Genomic DNA, 18561 nt, shown 5'->3' on the forward strand with positions numbered 1-18561 from the left:
CTCCTCATCCTCATCCTTCGCCCTTCCGGCCCCCCTTGATCTTCTTGTCTTCTTCTCAACATGGCCGCTCATCCAACTGGTCAAGAGAAGCAATACTATGACCAGTTATTCGACGCAGTCAACAAGGATAACGTACGTCTCCCAAGCCCCTTGGCAGGACTCACCCTGCTAGAGCGGTCTCCTGGCCGGCAACGATGCACTTCCTCTCCTCACCGCGTCGGGCCTCCCCCCGCAGACTCTAGGAGAGATCTGGACCGTCGCTGACCCGGACAACAATGGCTTCCTCACTCGTGACAGCTGGTACAAGGCTGCTCGACTTGTCGGATGGCTGCAGAAGGGTGGTCAGACCAAGGTCGAGGCATCGCTCGCGAACAAGAGTCCTCCTCTCCCAACGTTCAATGGCTATCCAACCCCACCTGCTCGCACAACAACTCCTGCAGTGCCGCTGTCGACGAATACAACCGGCCAGCAGTCCCTGGCGCCGCTCACTGCTGATGACCGAACCCAGTTCACTCGCATCTTTGTCGGATGCGGGCCACAGAACGGTCTCGTGAGCGGAGACAAGGCTCGTGATGTCTTCCTGAAGAGCAAGCTCAACTACGACAAGCTTGGCCAGATCTGGTACGTAAGAGGGTCGATGTTGATTGTTAACACCGCAGGAGCCTCGCGGATACGCAGCAGCGCGGAGCCCTTGATCTTCCTGACTTCATCATCGGCATGTGGCTCATCCGTAATTGCATGGCAAACACTTCCGTGTCCCTTCCTCCAACGCTTCCGCCAGGAGCGTACGAGGCGGCTTCAGGCGGTCGCCCGCCGATGGCCCCTCTATCTGTGCAGAACACAGGTCAAGCAACCCCCCCCCAGCGACAGATGACTGGGACGCTCCAGCCGCAGCTGACAGGCCAAAGCATGTCGGCCACGGCCCACGCTCCTCCGCGTTCTACGATGACTCCTACGAGACAAGGCACGTACTCGTCTATTGGCGCACCATCTGCTACAGCGTGGGACGTCACACCCGAGGCCAAGACGGCTTCAGACCAGTACTTCGCCCAGTTGGACACGCAGAACAAAGGTGTCATCGAAGGGGACGTTGCAGTTCACTTCATGCTTCTGAGCCAGCTTGATGAAGCGAGTCTGGCGACGATCTGGTGTGTCCCTGGTTGAGAGGTTGCTGACTTCAATAGGGACCTCTCCGATATTCGCCAAGAAGGCAAGCTGGACCGGGACGAGTTTGCAGTCGCAATGCACCTCATCAGCTCCAAGCTGGCTGGGAAGGAGCTCCCAGAGTCTCTGCCCCAGAGCCTTATTCCTCCTAAACAGCGATCTAGGGAGGTTCCTGCCCAGCCCCAACAGCCAGCGGCATCAAAGGACCTCTATGACCTTTTCGATGATCCTCCAACGCAGACCTCGCTGGTATCTACTCCTGCAACTCCCTTTCTTCCACAGCCTCCTTCGAGGCGTGGCGCCGCGCACGAGCCTACGACGCGCCGTCTCGAGGTCACACCTGCTAGTCAAGGCCCCTCAGGCATGTCCTCGTATGTTGGAAGAGCTAACATCAGGTTTTGGGGCTATCTTCTCTAAGTCTTCGGCCTCTGCCGACCTGCTAGGCGACGATACCCAAGAGGCTGCAGCGTCCGCTGTGCCAGACACGTCTGCTGAAATCGGTAACAAGCGGAATCAACTCGCAAACACGACACGCTCCGTCGCAGACCTGGAGAGGAATCGCTCTGACCTCGAACAGCGCAGCGCCTCCAACTCGACGCAACTCGAGCAACTGGAGTCTGAGTTGACCACTGCTCGCACGAAGTACGACGAGGAAACGAAAATCGTGGCAGAGCTCCGCGTCCGAGTTGGAGAACAGACAGCCAGACTCAGTCAGCTGCAAGCCGACGTCATCTCTGCGCAAAGCGATCTCACCGCATGTAAGATGGAGAAGGACGAGCTCGAGCAGACCTTCCTCCGCGACAAGGAGGAAGTGCGCGGACTGCAGAAGCGCATGAAGGAAATCGAGGACGAGAAGACTGGCATCAAGCTCCTCCTCGAGAAGGTCAAGAAGGACTCACGCCAACAGAAGGGCATGGTTTCGATTGCGAAGAAGCAGCTTTCTACTGCGGAAGGCTCTCGCGACACGCTTCAGCAAGAGCTTCGCCAAGCCGAAATGCCCGCTACCGCGGACGAGACTGAAGTGCCCGACGCTACCTCGACGCCGCGCGCTCTCAGTCCGGCGGCTACCGGTACGTCTAACCGCTCTTACAATCCGTTCGACCGCCTCAACCGGCAGCGGTCGCAAGGTTCGGCCACAGGTTCCATCACGGAGTTTGCCACCCCGTATGCAACCCCAGGACTTGCAGGAGCTGTTGCCGCTGGAGGTGCTGTGGCAGCAGGTGTAGCCGCAGCTCATTTGGGGCCGCAGAATTACAGCCAAAGCCCTACCCCACAGGTCCAAGAAGGGCCTGAGGTTGATGCTTTCGGTGCGCCTGTTGAGGAATTGTCGGCGGCGTCTAGCACAGTCGTATCCGATCCCTTTGGCACTGCATCCGCTGATAGCGGCCCCCTCAGTGCGCCAAGCGGTGAGGCTGTTATCGGTTCGCCGACTGCTGGCTTTGGCGACTCCTTCCACTCGAATGGCGGGCAACACTCGACTACCGACACAACCGCAACAACCAACGAGGCCTCCAACGAGGCCTCCGACTTCGATACTGCGTTTGCCGACTTCGACTCCAAGGTGGATATTGTGTCGCCTGTCCCTGCTCATCGTCAGTCGCAAGACGTTGTCCCAGTGGAGGAGGACGTGTCAAGCTCCGAGCCTGCGGGTGCGGCTTTGGGTATCTCGAAGGCTGCTCCCTCGGATGTGCGCCCTCCCGATGCCGAACGCACTGCATCAACGCAGGACATGCCTATCTCCAGCAACCCTGCTTCACCTCTCCCGCTGTCGAGCAGTATTGCCTCACCTTCAGCGCAGCCTGCGGCCACTGCCGCAGATGATGAACCATCGGCCGATTCGTCGGATGACGAGGACGACGGTCCCGAGGACTTGGAGGGTCCGCGTAGGGGTTACACAGACCGTCAGATGTCACCGTCTCCGGCGGAACCCTCTCTCACTGGCTCCTCTCCCATTTCCGCTGCTGCTTCGGTCCCTCCAGAGGAGATTCAACACAAGACCCGCCGCAGTGCTCCGCCTCCTCCCTCTGTCCGTCCGCCTGGGACGACCTCCCCTCATGTCTTGCCCGTCGCAACCTCGCCGACTGTCCGCTCACTTGGAAGCATGTCTCCTCCCTCCGCTCGTTCCCCCGGGGTGGTCTCTCCTCCCAATCCACGCTCGCCCAGGGCAACCTCGCCTAACGTGACGGGTGATGGAGACCCCTTCGGTGCTGTAGCTGTTTCGCAGGCCGTTGCCGGACCTCCGGCTACAGCTTCACCTCTTGCGGCCCAGTCATCATCGGGTAGGACATCTCCAGCTAAGGCCGATCCTTCAAGCCTCCCTGAGGGACAGGACCCTTTCGGCGCTTCGTTCAACACAAAGGCGCCTGCAGGTGACGTCCATCAATTCGACGACGGCGAGTTCGACTTCCCAGATCTCCCCCCCGCAACCCAGAACCCTTCCCAAACCCCTGCCACCACATCCTTCGATGATGAGTTTGCGACTTTCGATGAGGATTTCGAGAAGGCTCCGTCCCAGCTGAACAGTAGCTCGGACCAGTCCAACTCCCTCCTTCAGTCGTACGAAGTCGTCATGTCTCCACATGAAGCTGGGGCTTCCAAACTTGATGCGTGGGGTCTGAACAGTCAAGCCAAGCCTGCGGGTGCTGGTGACACATCGGGCTTCTCTTTCGATGATGCGTTTGGCCAGCCTCAGCACCAGGCCACGATACCTGGCGGGTTCGACGATGCCTTCGGTCAATCACAACCGGCGATTCAACAGCAAGGTCAGGCGCAACAGGACGCCTTCAACGACGCATTCGCCCCACCTCCCGCTGCGGGTGAACAGAGCAGCTTCAAGGATGCTCACTCCTTTGACGATGCGTTTGGAGTAGGCCCTGCTCCAGAAATGTTTGTCTTTGTATAATCTGGAGCTGACTTTGCAGCAGTGAGCCAACCAACATTGGTCTTGCAGACAGTGGCCCGTCATTCAATTCTGGCCCCGTACCGCTGGCGAGTGGAGGCTCCGGTCCGCCCATGCTTCCCAAGCGGCCGTCTGTCAACATGGACCCGAGTACGAGTGATCTGGCCCAGCCTGATGACCTCAAGGACGTTAAGAAGGTGAGCGGGTGGTGATTATGACAGCTGACCTGTCCACAGCTCTGCGAATTGGGCTTCCCTCGTACCCTTGTTGTAGAGGCTCTGGGTGCCAACGGCTATGACTTCCAGAAGGCCCTCAACGTCCTTCTCGTCAAGTAGGCCACAAGTGGCTGTGTAGATAGGAGATTTCTTAATGCAACAAATGATGTCGTGCGTGTGTCTGATGTCGATTTGAAGAGTAGGAAATGAAGATATGAATGCATGAGTTTACATCTAAGGTATCTAGTCCTCGTCCGACATGAGCTCAGCCAGCTCCCGCTCCTCTTCCTCTGTCATCATCGTCTCCGTTGTTGGCGGCTTCAAATCAAGCTCAGGAGGGTTCAGCAACTCTGATAATGGTGTAAGCACCTGTAATGCACCCTTCCTTGTCGAACATACCTTTCATCGACCAGCGTCTCAGTGTCCCGTCCAGGCTTGCCGAGACGACCTTGACCTCCAAAAGCCTTCCTTCCTGCTTGCACGTCCATAGACCAAAAGCAGTCACTTCACCGCAATGAGCGACAACGACAGACATCGGCATCTTGTTTGTGCGCTCGAGATTAGATGAGTCCCAAACCCGAATGTGTTCATCCTCCGAACCAGTCAGAATGTACGGCATGCCGTTCGGGTGAGGAAGGATGGCCTTGACGTATCGAGGATGAGCAAGTGTTGCCGAGGGGACGCCGTGGAACATAGCGTTGTAGTCCATAGACGCTAGCGGTCAATTCCCCTCCCTGTCCCCAATATCGCAGGTCTTGGGTAGACTCACCGCTCCACAGCCCGTCATCAACAGCTGCCAATTGCGCTACGCTTGTTTCATGCCCCGGCAAGTTGCTAACGAAAGTCAAGGGCGCTTGCAGCCCGACAACAATCTGACAAGTCAGACCAAATGTGCGCCTCTCGATCGCAACAAACCTGAGGAATCGTCCACTCCTTGATGACACCCATTGAGTCGGCCGTCCACACTGTTAAAGGAGAAGCCAGCTCTTCGGGAACGCGAAAGGCAGCAGTTTCCACTGGTCGGGTGTGGTCCTTGATGATCTGAAGGGTTGTGGGACGTTCACGAGTTTGAAGAGGAGAGAGGTCCCAAAGACGGCAACTCTTATCGGATGAGGTCGAGAGAAGCACGGGAGGGCTGGTAGGCAGCACGGTCACCGATTTGACGAAGTCTGAATGTCCCTCCAAGATGAACAGCTGTTGACCGGACTGGTGATGAGAGATGTTCGAGCACAACGTGATCTTACCTTTGCATCCCAGACCCGCACTGTCTTGTCCCAGGACGCGGTCAAGAGCACCGGCCAAGGAGCGCCATCGGTAGCTTTGACCGTGTGCAGGCAAACAGAGGTGACTGGTCCTTTGTGACCCTTGAAGAGCCTCTTCGTCTTTCCCGACTTTACAGAATCAGCCTCCACGACACCTGATGCCCATAGGCTGACCTACGGAGAGGTCTACACAACGAGCTTGCCAACCAGACTCGGCAGTCCAGGCGTCGTCATCGGAGATGATCAAGTCCAAGATCTTGCTGCTGAGCTTGATAGGACTTCCGATGTTCTGAGTGGCCTCAAGCTTGTGCTCACGGTCGGACGCATCTGTCAGTTGTTGAGAGGTTTGGAAGAGCAGGCCGGGATTGGTCGTCTGCATCTTGAAGGGTAATGGCAATGTGTCGAAGACAAGTTGAAACGTTGCGTGGTGCTGGCGTTGGTTGAAACTACCATTGGAGGCACGTGGAGGCAGATAGATTCCAAGGACACGTGAGGTCGGTGTTTGAAGATGCCGGTGCCAGTGGGCCCCGGATCCTCAATAGGATGTAAGCCCACCTCAATCAAAACCATATAAAGCTCTCGACTTCTCTCTTCTCCTTCCCAACCTACTTCATCCCTTCCTTCTTCACTGCCTGTTTCACCATCCACAATGGTCTACGCCGTGGACGTTCTCTACGGCCTGTGGGAGCCCATCCTCTTCCTCGGCCTCTCCGCCGCATACCTCCCATCAACTTTCCTCCAGATCCTCCGCGACCGCGAGTGGGGGGCCTTGGCATCATTCGACCAGTTCAGCTACATCTGGTTCGCCAATCTCTGGCGGTTTGCGGGTCCTGTGGTGCGCGAAGGAGCAGAAGCCCGCGTCGTGCCTCTTCTACAAGGCCGAGTCCGTGCTGGAGCGATTGTCGGTCCTGACGATGGCGACTCTCCCCTTCCAGCGGGTGTTGGTGGCACAGTGATCGAGATTGGCCCTGGTAGCGGCAACTGGGTCAACATCTTCTCCGACAAGTACCTCCTTGACCACGCGAACAACAAGGCTGACGGTGGCTACCGCACTCGTGTCGACAAGGCCTACGGTATTGAGCCCAACGCTGATCATCACACTACACTCCGTCAACGTGTCCGTGACTCTGGTCTCGAAGGGCGTTACGAGGTCGTGCCTATGGGCATTCAGGACATTGGCGCCTCTGGTCTCATCGCGAAGGGTAGCGTCGACGCCATCGTGACGGTAATGTGCCTCTGCAGCATTCCGGAACCAGAGAAGAACATCCGCGAGCTCTACACGTACCTCAAGCCCGGTGGTCGCTGGTTCGTGTACGAGCATGTCAAGTGTCATCGCTCCCAAGGAACGTTCATGTCTGTATATCAACGTGAGTACAATCCCTCGGCAAGGAGCGGGCCCGGTGCGACAACTGACACACCCAAGGTCTTCTGAACGTCATCTGGCCTTCTTTCATGGGTGGCTGCGATCTCTGTCGCGACACGGCAACGTCGCTGTTCGCTGCTGGTGACTGGACGGAGTTCGACCTCGCCATGCCTGTTGACGAGCCGTGGTGGGCCACAACGCCGCACACGTACGGTATTCTTACCAAGTAGTTCTAAGATTTTGATGATCGACCAACGTCAGCCTACTTATCTATCGTACATCACTCTCATTGAATATACAGCATTCTGTCGCTCTCCCGAACCATTATTCATAGTTTATGAAGAGTCCAGAGTCATGGCCACTTTACAGCATAAACCGGAAGCGTGTGCTGCTTTTTACCTGGATACATTCTGGAGATTGTATTGTTGATATGGGCTGTTTGCTGTAACTGGTTTGGATCTTATCTCCTTAAGTTCTAATGATTCCTCTAAGACGTAATTACAACAATCTGTAGCGCATCTGATTGTTTAGACTCTCCTCGTGCGAGGAAGTACAAAAATCAAGTACTGAAATCTCGCACACATTGAGAACTGTTGATCCAAAGAATGACAACTCCCTTCGAAGACCATAACAGAGTTGTCATTCTTTGGATCAAGTAATACTGTTGGAACTGTATTCTGAAATTGTAGACGGGAGGAAACTTGAGGACAACCCTGTCCGGCCAACACGACCTGGTACTCCGAGGTTAGTTCCTCACTTCGTCTTCGCTCAGATCACGGACAGTCCAAATTTCTTTTTGACTCTTATTCTCGCCCCCAAATGACATGGTTAGAATGGTTGCGAGGCCAATAATCCCTGATGAAGCGGTCAGATTTATGATCGACATCTGGTGTTGAAAATACATGCTGAGGCGCATCGCTATGGGCGGTGTCTCCACCACCAAGGCTTAGAAAGCTCGAGATAGTACCAAACGGCTAACTAGGGGAACTCTCAAAAGTGTTGTAAAGACACTGGTGATCGCAAATCGTCCAAACGATATTCCAATTTTGAAACCAAAGAAGAGCTTCGGTACATCAGGAAGCGGATGAAGTACAGTTGGCTGCAGTTGATTCTTTGAAAAGAAACAACGGCAGGGGTCAGCCAGAAGACAACCGCATCTTTGACGTGGAGATAACGTAGTGGTCCCGAAAAGTGATGAAATCAAGACAAAATCGATTCCTGACCGAGGTCTGAAATATACATTGGCCCTAGTAGTATCCATCGCGGTTTTGCTGCAACAGACAAGCATGGATGGTAACAGAGCATCGTCGTGCATCGTGGCACATGATTTTTGATCTCATGGCCCCTGAAGATATCTAGGCAGCAAGAAAAGCCACACGCCAGCCCGTCCCTGTATTGGGACGCAAGTATTCTCTCTAACATGATCCACTTGTATAGTGGCCAAAAACATGTACTATTGCCTAACCTGAGGTTGAGAAATTTATGAATCAATACATACTATGCACACAATATAATAGGGTGACAGAAAATTGTGAAGCACAACTGATTACCAAAAACACAGGTATCTGCTATGGTTAATGACATTGTATAGGTAGTGAATCTGGTATTAATTCTTCTAGCTGTGCCTATCTTAGGTACAGCTCGAGTACGAGCATCTAAATTCCGACCTCTAATGCGATTCGCATTCTGAGGGTTCGTTACAGATGTTCAATGCGGAGTAATTGATCCCTACACTGAAAGGGAAACACTTGAACCAGACTGCTGATAATTACCCAAACAGGAATTTCCGTGTCGCCATGGCAATCATTTCTCCTCTGGGTAATTTGGCCCTCTCAGACGCACACAGACTCTTTTTTTTGCAGTGGTGACAGAACTCGGGATGTCGTCCTCTATAATAGGTATTGGCACAAATAGACTATCCTGGCCCTGTTATTCTTATGTATGCCTCAGTAACAGCATGGGACATGAGAAGAACAGACCATACTGGAGGTGGACATGCGGCAATAATAGAACTCGTGGCGCAAAACTAGCTTGGTGAAACTGGTCTGACGATCTTCAAAAAATGATCAGGGACCGATGTGAGAGAATAAATACTGTGAAACGATACTTCCCGCTCCGCGCCTCCCATACATGCCATTATTCGGCTGGATCACACATTCGTGGTTTTTTAACTGGCGTTGCTCTTTTGAAGTTTAACCGCGGGTGGAACAACAAAAAGACGGTCTTGTGCCAGTTGAATCACGGCCCAGCCAGTTGGTATTGCTTGTTTGTAGTCTCATTCTCATGATTCATCATAGCGAAAAACGTTTCAGGAATACGACGAGACGGGCTCTCATGTTGAGGTTGACATTCCAGCTGACTGAGAATCCAGGGGATGATACCGGACATTCTTTGTAGAATCATTGGTGGCAAACTCACACCGGACCCCGTCCAGACGTACGCTGCTCTAAAATGATCTGTTGCAGCAACCACCCCAATCGGTTGTTGTAGCGAGGTTACGTGTCAAAACAATGGCTTGTGCGTGAAGACCACAACGGCCTCGCACTGATGTTATTGCCAAACAGTTTCTGTTTCTCAACTGTTGTCTGTGTGGACGTGGTCTTTTCCTAAACGATCCAATGTTCTACAAGCAGAGAGACTTGAACTCTCACGTCATTTAAGACTCCTCTTAAGGTCCAACGAATTGTGTTAGACTTCTCTGGGGTAGTCTTCTGGGGTAGAGGCAACCGCATCTAAGTTTGTATTCCTTAATCAATGGATGTGGCCGATCCCCATCTAACCGATACTTTTGAAAGGTCCTGAGGACTAACAGCGTTGCCATTCATCGCAGTCATGGGAGTGGCAATGCTGAGCGAACATCTGGAAACGAAACACCTCTTGTTGAGACTCACTCTTGCTGCGCGAATCCAAGACCAGCTAGATGAAGTCCAAATCCAGGTAAGGTATATATCCGCAACATCTACAACCCCATCAAACCTGACACAATAAGCATCTCATGTTGACCTGATAACTATACAACAACACAGTGGCACCTCGTGTGTCTCTTGAATGGCACGCAAGTGAGGTCAACATGGTCCGCATAGCCATCCCCTTCTGTAGGGTACTTCGCTGCCAACCTTGCAGAAGGAGATGGCTGTGTGGACCATGAGCTTCCGTACTGTGCTATTCAAGTCGTCGTCAGCTTTCCATACCGTTGCACATCCATAGATCAAACATCGAAGACTAACTCGCTACATGACAGACTAACAGGTCTAAAGTGTGCACGTTATGAGCACTAAACTTTGGTCTCTTAGTTTTTATGAAGCAGCAGGGCCAATTACGAATGGCATTGCGGCGTAGCTCACAACAAAAAGCCGTAGACATTTCAATCAAAAGCATGACAACTGGATTGCAACTGCATCATATATATGATTCCCGCCACCTGGTACCGACTACAAGTGGTTGCTGCCTTTTCCTGTTTCCTAAGAGATCATAAGAGAAGCTGGCTTAAGCGCGCTCGTCATTAACCGAGCCGAGGTCCCGTAATGGACTGAAAAAGGAACCAAAGAAGGTTCCAAAGAAGGCAAAGAAGAAGTCAGTGACCTTGCTACAAGATGGCACAATCATCACTGTCCTCACGAGTTGTCTGAGGCATTAGAACCCATATTAGCGCTTTACGGATGAGACTTCGGATGGGACTCTGAACCATTATTTTCGTCTTTTCAGTGTCAATTCAGTGTTGTTGAACGAGAACACACTCTGGAAGACAGATTTTCAACACTCAACTTGGACTTGGTGGACCCAATTCCCTTGACCTCGATACATCATTCTGTTCATTCATTATTCTGTTCCGGTTGGAGCAATAGCGTTGCTGAAATGTAGACAAAACCATAATGGTCCTAATGGATCGAACTGCTGGCCGCACTATGAGGCACGCCAAATCTTCCACGCTCTCACCATGTACCGAAAGCCTTGTCTATCCAGGTTGATCGTTGAAAATTATGCGGATCAACCACTCAACGCACGAATAAATGGTACCACTGTTGCCGGCTGTGAATCCTATTTACAAAGGTCGGAAGGTCTGACACAATTTTGCGATACACAGCAGTTATATAACAATTGAGTTGAGTCATTGACACTGAGCCGACAGTAATCTGCATGCAATCTCTATTCGGCGCCCAACCGTTGGCCAGAGCCCCACCGATGCCGGACAGCGTCATTGGCATTCGCGAACCGCGGGCTGGGGCCACTGGCAGTCACGCCAGTAGCCTTCGTCACCGAAGCTGTTCTCGTCACGCGCGAACGACGCTGGAACAACGACCGGTACCATCGCGGAACGGTAAAAGGGTTAGGACGACGGAGATGAGGAGGGGCATGCAGCGGCAGGTACACGGTCATGAACCACCTGTGATGTTAGGATGTGAACCTGTACTGGTGGACAGGAAGTGATATGACAAAGGCGCAGCAGAGGTGCAAACGACGGACATTACTCACCAGAAGTGACCAGTGAGGATCCCCATGACGCTAAGCAGAGCACTCCTTGGCCCCGCCTGCACGACGTCGAGGGCGATAATGACAAACGGATAGACTGGACGTCAATTTCAGGTTGGCGAGGACCAGTCAGCCAGCCTAGAGTTGAACTTACTCCTGGTGGGGATGCTGATCAGACCGAAGATGTCGACCTTAGCTGTTGGGTTTTCACGAGCCCATATGTAGACGAGCGCAGTAAGAAGAGGTCGAAAGAGAAAGGGAGACTGGAACACAGGGAGCTCGTTGAGAGCCTTGAGTTAGGTGGACCACGATTGAACGCACCAGGATCACAACTGCCAGGACAGAAACATTCCACGCGTACGCGGCAGTATCTTGGAAGCTTGAAGGGCGTGAGATAATCAATCAAGGGCTTCACGTACTGGCTCTGCTCGAGCGTAGTTGAAGTGCGGTAGAGGTTGAATACGTCAAAGAGAAGAGGCATGCCTCCTCCTGAACCGTCAGCATCAAGGCTCAAAGAGTGGGATGTAAGACCCACCTCCGTAGAAGAAGGTTGTGAATGGGGTCCATACATGTGAACCCCTCATCACAGCTCGCCAGTCGAGCGCGATGGACTGACAAGTCAGCAGCAAACGCATCATCTAACCCACGGTGGAATATATGTATTGCAGCAAGACAGGCCTACAGTCAGGTGCCAGGAGCGGTGACGAATGTAAGCTCACAATGTAACCACTGCTGTGCTCGCAAGAAGGAACCCTGTCACGGGTAGGAAGCGCACATTGGAGACGTCCATTGCGCTGGGAACGGTTGTAAGGATGAGTGTTGTGTTATGGAGTGAGGTGGTCAAGGATGAAGAGGATGAATAGGATGCAGCTCTAGGTGACGCGAGCCAAGATGACGCGTTCTGGTGGAGGCCAGGTGGAAGCGGAGTACCTTACCTCTCCGCTTCCGGTTGGGCCCCACTGTGAGGGATCAGTTAGAAGAGACCACCAAGTTAGGTTTGTGAACTAGGTTTGTCGGTAATAGTCATTCATCATCATGAACGGCAGTGACACTAGTGATACTGGTACACTGCTCGAGCACCGAACCCCATCCAAACATTGGGTTGAATTTGATGCGACAATGCTCCAAACCACGGCTCGGACTAGTTTCACTCTCGTCTTTCCGATAACCGGGGAGGTGGGTTCCTATCAAACGTCACTACCCCATCTCTGACCTCGAAAGCAAATCCTCCTTGGACTTAAACGGCGGGGCTTTGGACAAGACCTGTGAGTGTTCCAAGGACGTGTGGCGGATGACGGGTGTCAGACTGATAATGGTTGGAAGTTCCACCTCCATTGACACAAGCATGAACGGCTTCGGTGGCAAGGTCGAGGACGGAGAGAGTATAGAGGATGCAGCGATAAGAGAGCTGGAGGTGGGTGGTTCTATACTGTTGTGTTACAAGTTTGACCCTGGGCAGGAAGAGTGCGGCATCAGGACGACTGTCTCCGAACTCGAACCCCGAGGTCGTCTGACGATTGTTCGCCCGATCCATGCAGGGCCCACGGTGTTTGCCAAGATCTTCCTCTTCACATGTAGAACCTGGAGCGGCCATCCTGTCGAGTGCGTTTTCTTTTCTCTGTTCTCATCTCTCCAGCGCTCAGCTCACCTAAGATCTGACGAGATGCAGCCAGTGTGGTTTGATACCCATTGTCTTCCGTTCAAGCAAATGGTAAAGTGTTGGGACCCTCTCGAACCATCCTGACAGCTGACAGTACAGTGGCCAGACGCTCCGCTGTACCTTCCCCACCTCCTCAAAGACACCCAGGACACTTGTATCACGGGCAAGTTCCAGTATGTAGAAAGTAGCACGACTACTCTGGACGGATGGTGGCTGAAAGAGCTCAGCCAAGAACAGAACAGAAAAGCACATGTTGACTAGCTGTCACAGTATTCATCCACCTTAGAAAACTTTGCACTTCTACATGGCCACAAGCGTCAACAGCGAGGATCGAACGTTACGCATAGAGACTGGTTGTCAGTACGCCAATACCGCTGGCCATAGACAAAATACTCACTCGTCGTCGTCTGCCTCGTTCTGGAACGCAGCTCCGCCCTGCTCAGTCTCCCCGCTCTCGGGGAACTTGAAGTTGTTGCCGAAGCCACGTGACTGCTGAAGCGTGCTGCTGAACATCTCGTAGCGACGGATGTCGGCGTCCGAGACGGAGCGGCGAGCGAACTTCATGGCCTCCTCGAAGTGATCACTGCGCATGATCAGCCGAGCCCATTGGGTAGTAGGTTCTGGACTTACACGGTGATGGAGGGAACCTCATCCACATCGTTCTCCTCGTCCATGATGTCGACGTCGACGTCGCCACCGGCAGCCTCCGCCTTCTCCTTGCGGTCGTGCTCTTTGCGAATGTCGGCCTCGATGGACTGGCGAATAGCCAGCTTGGCTGCACGCTGGCAGATCTCGGTGAGGTCCGCACCTGAGAAGCCCGCTGTCTGCTTGGCCAGGTAGTTGAGATCAACACGGGGGTCGATAGGGGACTTGCGCAGAGTCGCCTGGAGAATAGACAGACGAGATGCCTCGTCCGGAAGCGGGATGTAGATAAGCTGAGAGAGTTAGTCATCGAGCCGTTCCAGCTTATCTTAACTCACCTGGTCGAGGCGGCCCGGACGGAGAAGCGCAGAGTCAATCTGGTCAGGGCGGTCTATATAGTCAGCAAGAACTGTATAAGATAGACATACTGGTGGCGCCGATGATGAAGACGTTCTTCTTAGCGTTCATGCCGTCCATCTCGGTCTTACGTGTCAGTGCCTGCACTTCAGAGAGGACCTCCAGACTTACAAGAATCTGGTTGAGGACACGGTCACCAGCACCGCCAGCGTCGCCTGAGGACCCACCGCGAGCCTTAGCAATGGAGTCCAGCTCGTCAAAGAACATCACACATGGTGCAGCGGCACGAGCCTTGTCGAAGACGTCGCGGACATTGGCCTCCGACTCGCCGAACCACATTGTGAGGAGTTCGGGACCCTTGATCGAGATGAAGTTGGCCTGGCACTCGTTGGCAATGCTGGTTTCGTCAGCGTCACCGTTTGACATGATAAAACACTTACGCCTTGGCAAGCATGGTCTTACCCGTACCAGGCGGGCCGTAGAATAGAACACCCTTGGAGGGCGAGAGACCATACTTGAGGAACTTCTCCGGGTGCTCGACAGGGTAGGAGACCGTCTCCTGGAGCTCACGCTTGACCTTGTCGAGGCCACCAATGTCGTTCCAGGTGGTGGTAGGAATCTCAACGACAGTCTCACGGAGTGCCGACGGGTTGTTGACGCCGAGCGCGTAGCGGAAGTTCTCCATGGTGACACCAAGCGAGTCGAGGACCTCGGCATCAATCGTGTCCTCGTCGAGGTCGATCATGTCCATCTTCTCGCGGATCTGCTGCATGGCAGCCTCAGAGCAGAGCGCAGCCATGTCGGCACCAACGTAGCCGTGGGTGTCGGCGGCGATCTGCTCAAGGTCGACATCGTCTGAGAGCTTCATGTTCTTGGTGTGGATGCGGAGAATCTCGAGACGGCCAGTGGGGTCGGGGATACCAATGTCGACCTCACGGTCAAAGCGACCGAAACGACGAAGAGCAGGGTCGATCGAGTTAGGACGGTTGGTAGCAGCCATCACAACAACGTTGGAACGAGCCTTGAGTCCGTCCATGAGCGTGAGGAGCTGCGAGACGACACGACGCTCGACCTCGCCGTTGGTCTTCTCACGCTTGGGCGCGATGGAGTCGAGCTCGTCGATGAAAATAATCGAGGGGCTGTTCTTCTCGGCCTCCTCGAATGCCTTGCGGAGGTTGGACTCGGACTCGCCCGCCATCTTGGACATGATCTCGGGACCGTTGATCAGGAAGAAGAACGCGCCAGTTTCGTTGGCGACAGCGCGAGCCATGAGGGTCTTGCCAGTACCGGGGGGGCCAAACATCAGAATACCACGAGGAGGCTTGATGCCAATAGCCTTGAAGAGCTGAGGGTGGCGCAGAGGGAGCTCAACGAGCTCGCGGACCTGTGGAGTAGTTAGCCATGGGTTTCGGTTCGCGACCAGCAGAACGAAAGACTCACCTGCGCAAGCTGCTTGCGACAGCCACCGAGGTCATCGTACCCAACGGCGTTCAGGTCGGCCTCCTCAGCCTCGCGGTCGAGCGGTTCGCCCTCAGTGTGGATGACGGTGTCCGACGCAACAATCTGGAAGCCGTCAGTGGGGTTCCGGAGATCGTCACCAAACTCACGCAGTATGGAGAGGGGTCGACCTCGATGACCTTGAAGTCCACGGTGCGCATGCCACCACGGACCTGGAAAACGTCACCTGCAATTGTTAGCTGGTGCTGTTCAAGCACCGTCGCAGTCACTAACCTTTGCGGACCGGGCGGTAAGCCTCGAGGAAGTACGGCTTGAGGAACACGTCGAAGAGGTTGCCAGAAAGACCCTCAACCGAGTCTGAGAAGGGAAGGACGTGGATGCTACGCACACGTCAGCGCCCCTTCGAAATGAATGGGATGGACTTACCGCTTGCCGTACTTGATATCGTTGGCAGCCGAGACGTGGACGAGGTCGCCAAGCTTGGCGGCGCAGTTACCGCGAGCAACTGGGCAAGGTCAGCTCCTCGTGGGGGTGCGTTGCTTACCCTTGTTCATGCAGATCTTGCCCTCTTCGATATCGTCCTGGCTCAGGCAGATGAGGACGGTGTCCTTCCTGCGCTTACCGCGAACTAGAAATTAGCCAACAACGCGCCACCTTCGGAATCGCTTACCGATGACAGTGTCGCCACTGAAAGAGTCAGCACTGGCCTAACGTTATAAGTTGGTCACTAACCGGAACAGACCAAGGGTCTCCATAGTGTTTGGGTGAAGGACAGCAACGCTGTTGTCATCAGAAGTAGTCTCGTCAACCATCAGACGGTTGGGCCTGACGTAGTTAGCAGGAACGACGAGTCACAGTTCAAGTAGGGAACTCACGACTTCTTCTGACGGAGGATGGCAGTAGCCGTCGAGTCGTCAGCAACGGGCTGTAGAAGATGTATCAGCACGTTGTTCATTCTGAGAGGTTGGGAGACGGGGGTGAAGGCGTCCCGGGCCAACAGTAGTTGAGGTACCGCCCTTCAAACCGCGAAAGCGGTTCAAATGGAAGTGGTTCCGCCGCAAAGAGAGGCGCTTGAAGAGGATTATTCACCTGGGAGGGGTCCGCCATCTTGAATATGGGAGAGGTAGTTGTTGAAGAGTGAAGAGAGGATATGAAATGGGAGTGATGAGGAGGATGGAAGATGAATGAAGATGAATGAAGATGAATGAAGATGAATGAAGATGACAGGGATGATCAAGACACGCCCGCGCGTTCAAGCAGCGAGTAGACTATAGACTGCCTCCGTCGCGCTTGCTCCTTTACGTAGACGTATTCCGAGCACGATGACGATGCGCGTCAGTCATTAATGGAGGGTACCATTTAACACAATATAAGTAATTAACAGGAAGAGGATAAGCATTTAGGTAATTACACGCGAGTTTGACTCCGCCCAGTCAATAACAACTGATGGAGTGCCTGAATGCTATCGTGCAGTGCACGGGGACTTGGAAACGGATGACATGGGCAACAACTGACAACATCAGTTTGGGTCTCTGGATCTCTCTGGCTTACTTCTACTCGACTCGTCATCCACATTCGACGCTGTTCACCTTGATCCAGCTCTCTGTCACAATGGGTCTCGTGGATCCCTTTTCAGCCGCTTCAAAACCCATGCCCGACTGGGACTCGATTCCCTCACGCCCACTACCCTTCGCCGCGACCTTGCATGCGCTGGACCTCAATGCACCTTTGACGTCGCGTCTCCCGCGGCCTGTTCGCCGCGATTACGAAGAACTTCCCCAGATATTTCCATCTCCACCTTACAGCAATGCCCGTCAAGGGAACCAGTCGACAAGCATTTCAAGCGGTGTCGAGCCCGAGTTCAGCCCATCCCGGACGCTGCCAAGAGGAAGACCAGGAAGTGACGAGTGGATGGAGAGCATGGTCGCCAACTGCGTAGACAACGCAAAATGCGACCTGAATCTTTCGTGAGTAGTGTTGTTAAGAGTGCTGGACCGACCAGCAGTGGCTTTGGCTTGGAATCTGTCTCCTCCAACATCCGAGATCTCCGCGACCTCGTCACCTTGTCGACCAAATCGCCGTCGCAAAATTCTGGCTCAGGGAGTCCTTGGGCTTCACGATCCTCACTCGCAGCTACGCCAGAACAACAACCGTCCCAACTCCTGAGGCTGGGCGAGCGGTCTTTTACGCGGACGCAGTCTGCGCCTGCCTCTGCAGCTTTCTTCTCCAGGATGAACGGCATCAGTGAACCAGGGTTTGACAGCTCTCGTGGATCCTTACACCCGGTGCCAGACATGCGCCAGGGGCTCCCTGTACCGCAGAACTCTTCCACTAGCCGTCGGTTCACTCGCAGCAAAACCGGTGCCATGTCGTTGACGAGAACGCAGCCCAACATTGGCGTCTTCCTGAGCCAGAATAGGCTGACCACGTGAGCATGATCCCCCGGCCCGCTGACCATTGTCTCCCGACCGCACTGTTCGAGATCCGCAACTTGACGGTCCTCAGTCTCCGTATGTGACGTTCACAAGTCCACTTGCTGATCCAGCAGGCAACAACCAACTGCTCTCTCTTCCAGCAGCCATTGGAGATCTTGTCCACTTGAGGGAATTGAACATCAGCAACAATCTCATTGTAGGCACGTGATGTGTGGGCGACTGACATCTTTCAGGAGTGCCTCCCGTCCACAATACTAGGTCTCGACTCTCTCGAGCAGTTCTGGCACGACCCCAACCCTTGGCTCAAAGCACCCGCCGTCGAGGGCGAAGAAGTTGATCATACAGGCCGAGTGCTTGGTCCTCTGCGGAGTTTCCAAGAGGGTCCAGTCCAACGGCTATCTTCCTTGTGCCTCACTGTCCTTCTGTCTCCGCGACCGCCGGCCAACCTTCCGCCGTTCATGTCGTACGACTGGGACGCACACCGCATCGGGGGGAAACATCCTTTACTGGACATCGAGGGTCTACAGCGAGAAATTCTTCCCGAAATTGCGGTCGAGGAGTTGCGAGGTATCGTTCAAGCGGTGCAAAGCGGCTGCAATTCTGGGACAGGGCAACGCCGAGCGTCAACTCGAGCGA

General features: G+C 54.0%; 6 protein-coding genes across 6 annotated transcripts; 3 read left to right on the forward strand and 3 right to left on the reverse strand.

Moving 5' to 3' along the window:
- Positions 1-60: 60 nt before the first annotated feature.
- On the forward strand, positions 61-4398 carry CcaverHIS019_0209590 (uncharacterized protein; the record flags this gene model as incomplete). Its single annotated transcript, XM_060598029.1, has 7 exons — positions 61-132; positions 173-621; positions 660-1148; positions 1185-1510; positions 1560-4050; positions 4086-4260; positions 4300-4398. The coding sequence occupies 7 exons, from the start codon at positions 61-63 to the stop codon at positions 4396-4398; spliced, it is 4101 nt and encodes a 1366-aa protein (XP_060454863.1).
- Positions 4399-4521: 123 nt separating this feature from the next.
- Positions 4522-5919, reverse strand: KIAA1875 (uncharacterized protein; the record flags this gene model as incomplete). Its single annotated transcript, XM_060598030.1, has 6 exons — positions 4522-4628; positions 4678-4992; positions 5048-5150; positions 5194-5319; positions 5523-5669; positions 5719-5919. The coding sequence occupies 6 exons, from the start codon at positions 5917-5919 to the stop codon at positions 4522-4524; spliced, it is 999 nt and encodes a 332-aa protein (XP_060454864.1).
- A 270-nt stretch (positions 5920-6189) lies between these two features.
- GLC3 (uncharacterized protein) lies at positions 6190-7133 on the forward strand (the record flags this gene model as incomplete). The annotated part of the gene is made up of 2 exons (XM_060598031.1): positions 6190-6907; positions 6964-7133. The coding sequence occupies 2 exons, from the start codon at positions 6190-6192 to the stop codon at positions 7131-7133; spliced, it is 888 nt and encodes a 295-aa protein (XP_060454865.1).
- A 3916-nt stretch (positions 7134-11049) lies between these two features.
- Positions 11050-12163, reverse strand: CcaverHIS019_0209620 (uncharacterized protein; the record flags this gene model as incomplete). Its single annotated transcript, XM_060598032.1, has 8 exons — positions 11050-11287; positions 11377-11470; positions 11528-11564; positions 11695-11752; positions 11793-11862; positions 11909-11984; positions 12021-12051; positions 12093-12163. 8 exons carry the CDS (start codon positions 12161-12163, stop codon positions 11050-11052), a joined length of 675 nt encoding a protein of 224 aa, XP_060454866.1.
- Positions 12164-12492: 329 nt separating this feature from the next.
- On the forward strand, positions 12493-13294 carry CcaverHIS019_0209630 (uncharacterized protein; the record flags this gene model as incomplete). Its single annotated transcript, XM_060598033.1, has 7 exons — positions 12493-12549; positions 12595-12638; positions 12718-12787; positions 12833-12975; positions 13027-13084; positions 13133-13206; positions 13261-13294. The coding sequence occupies 7 exons, from the start codon at positions 12493-12495 to the stop codon at positions 13292-13294; spliced, it is 480 nt and encodes a 159-aa protein (XP_060454867.1).
- Positions 13295-13370: 76 nt separating this feature from the next.
- Positions 13371-16597, reverse strand: CDC48 (uncharacterized protein; the record flags this gene model as incomplete). The annotated part of the gene is made up of 16 exons (XM_060598035.1): positions 13371-13383; positions 13431-13616; positions 13664-13968; positions 14014-14066; positions 14104-14158; positions 14204-14429; positions 14473-15416; positions 15473-15595; positions 15640-15716; positions 15764-15870; positions 15917-15995; positions 16035-16118; positions 16161-16177; positions 16223-16315; positions 16366-16415; positions 16580-16597. 16 exons carry the CDS (start codon positions 16595-16597, stop codon positions 13371-13373), a joined length of 2430 nt encoding a protein of 809 aa, XP_060454868.1.
- Between the last annotated feature and the right edge of the window lie 1964 nt (positions 16598-18561).

Source organism: Cutaneotrichosporon cavernicola, assembly GCF_030864355.1.
Source record: "Cutaneotrichosporon cavernicola HIS019 DNA, chromosome: 2".
NCBI lineage: Eukaryota > Fungi > Basidiomycota > Tremellomycetes > Trichosporonales > Trichosporonaceae > Cutaneotrichosporon > Cutaneotrichosporon cavernicola.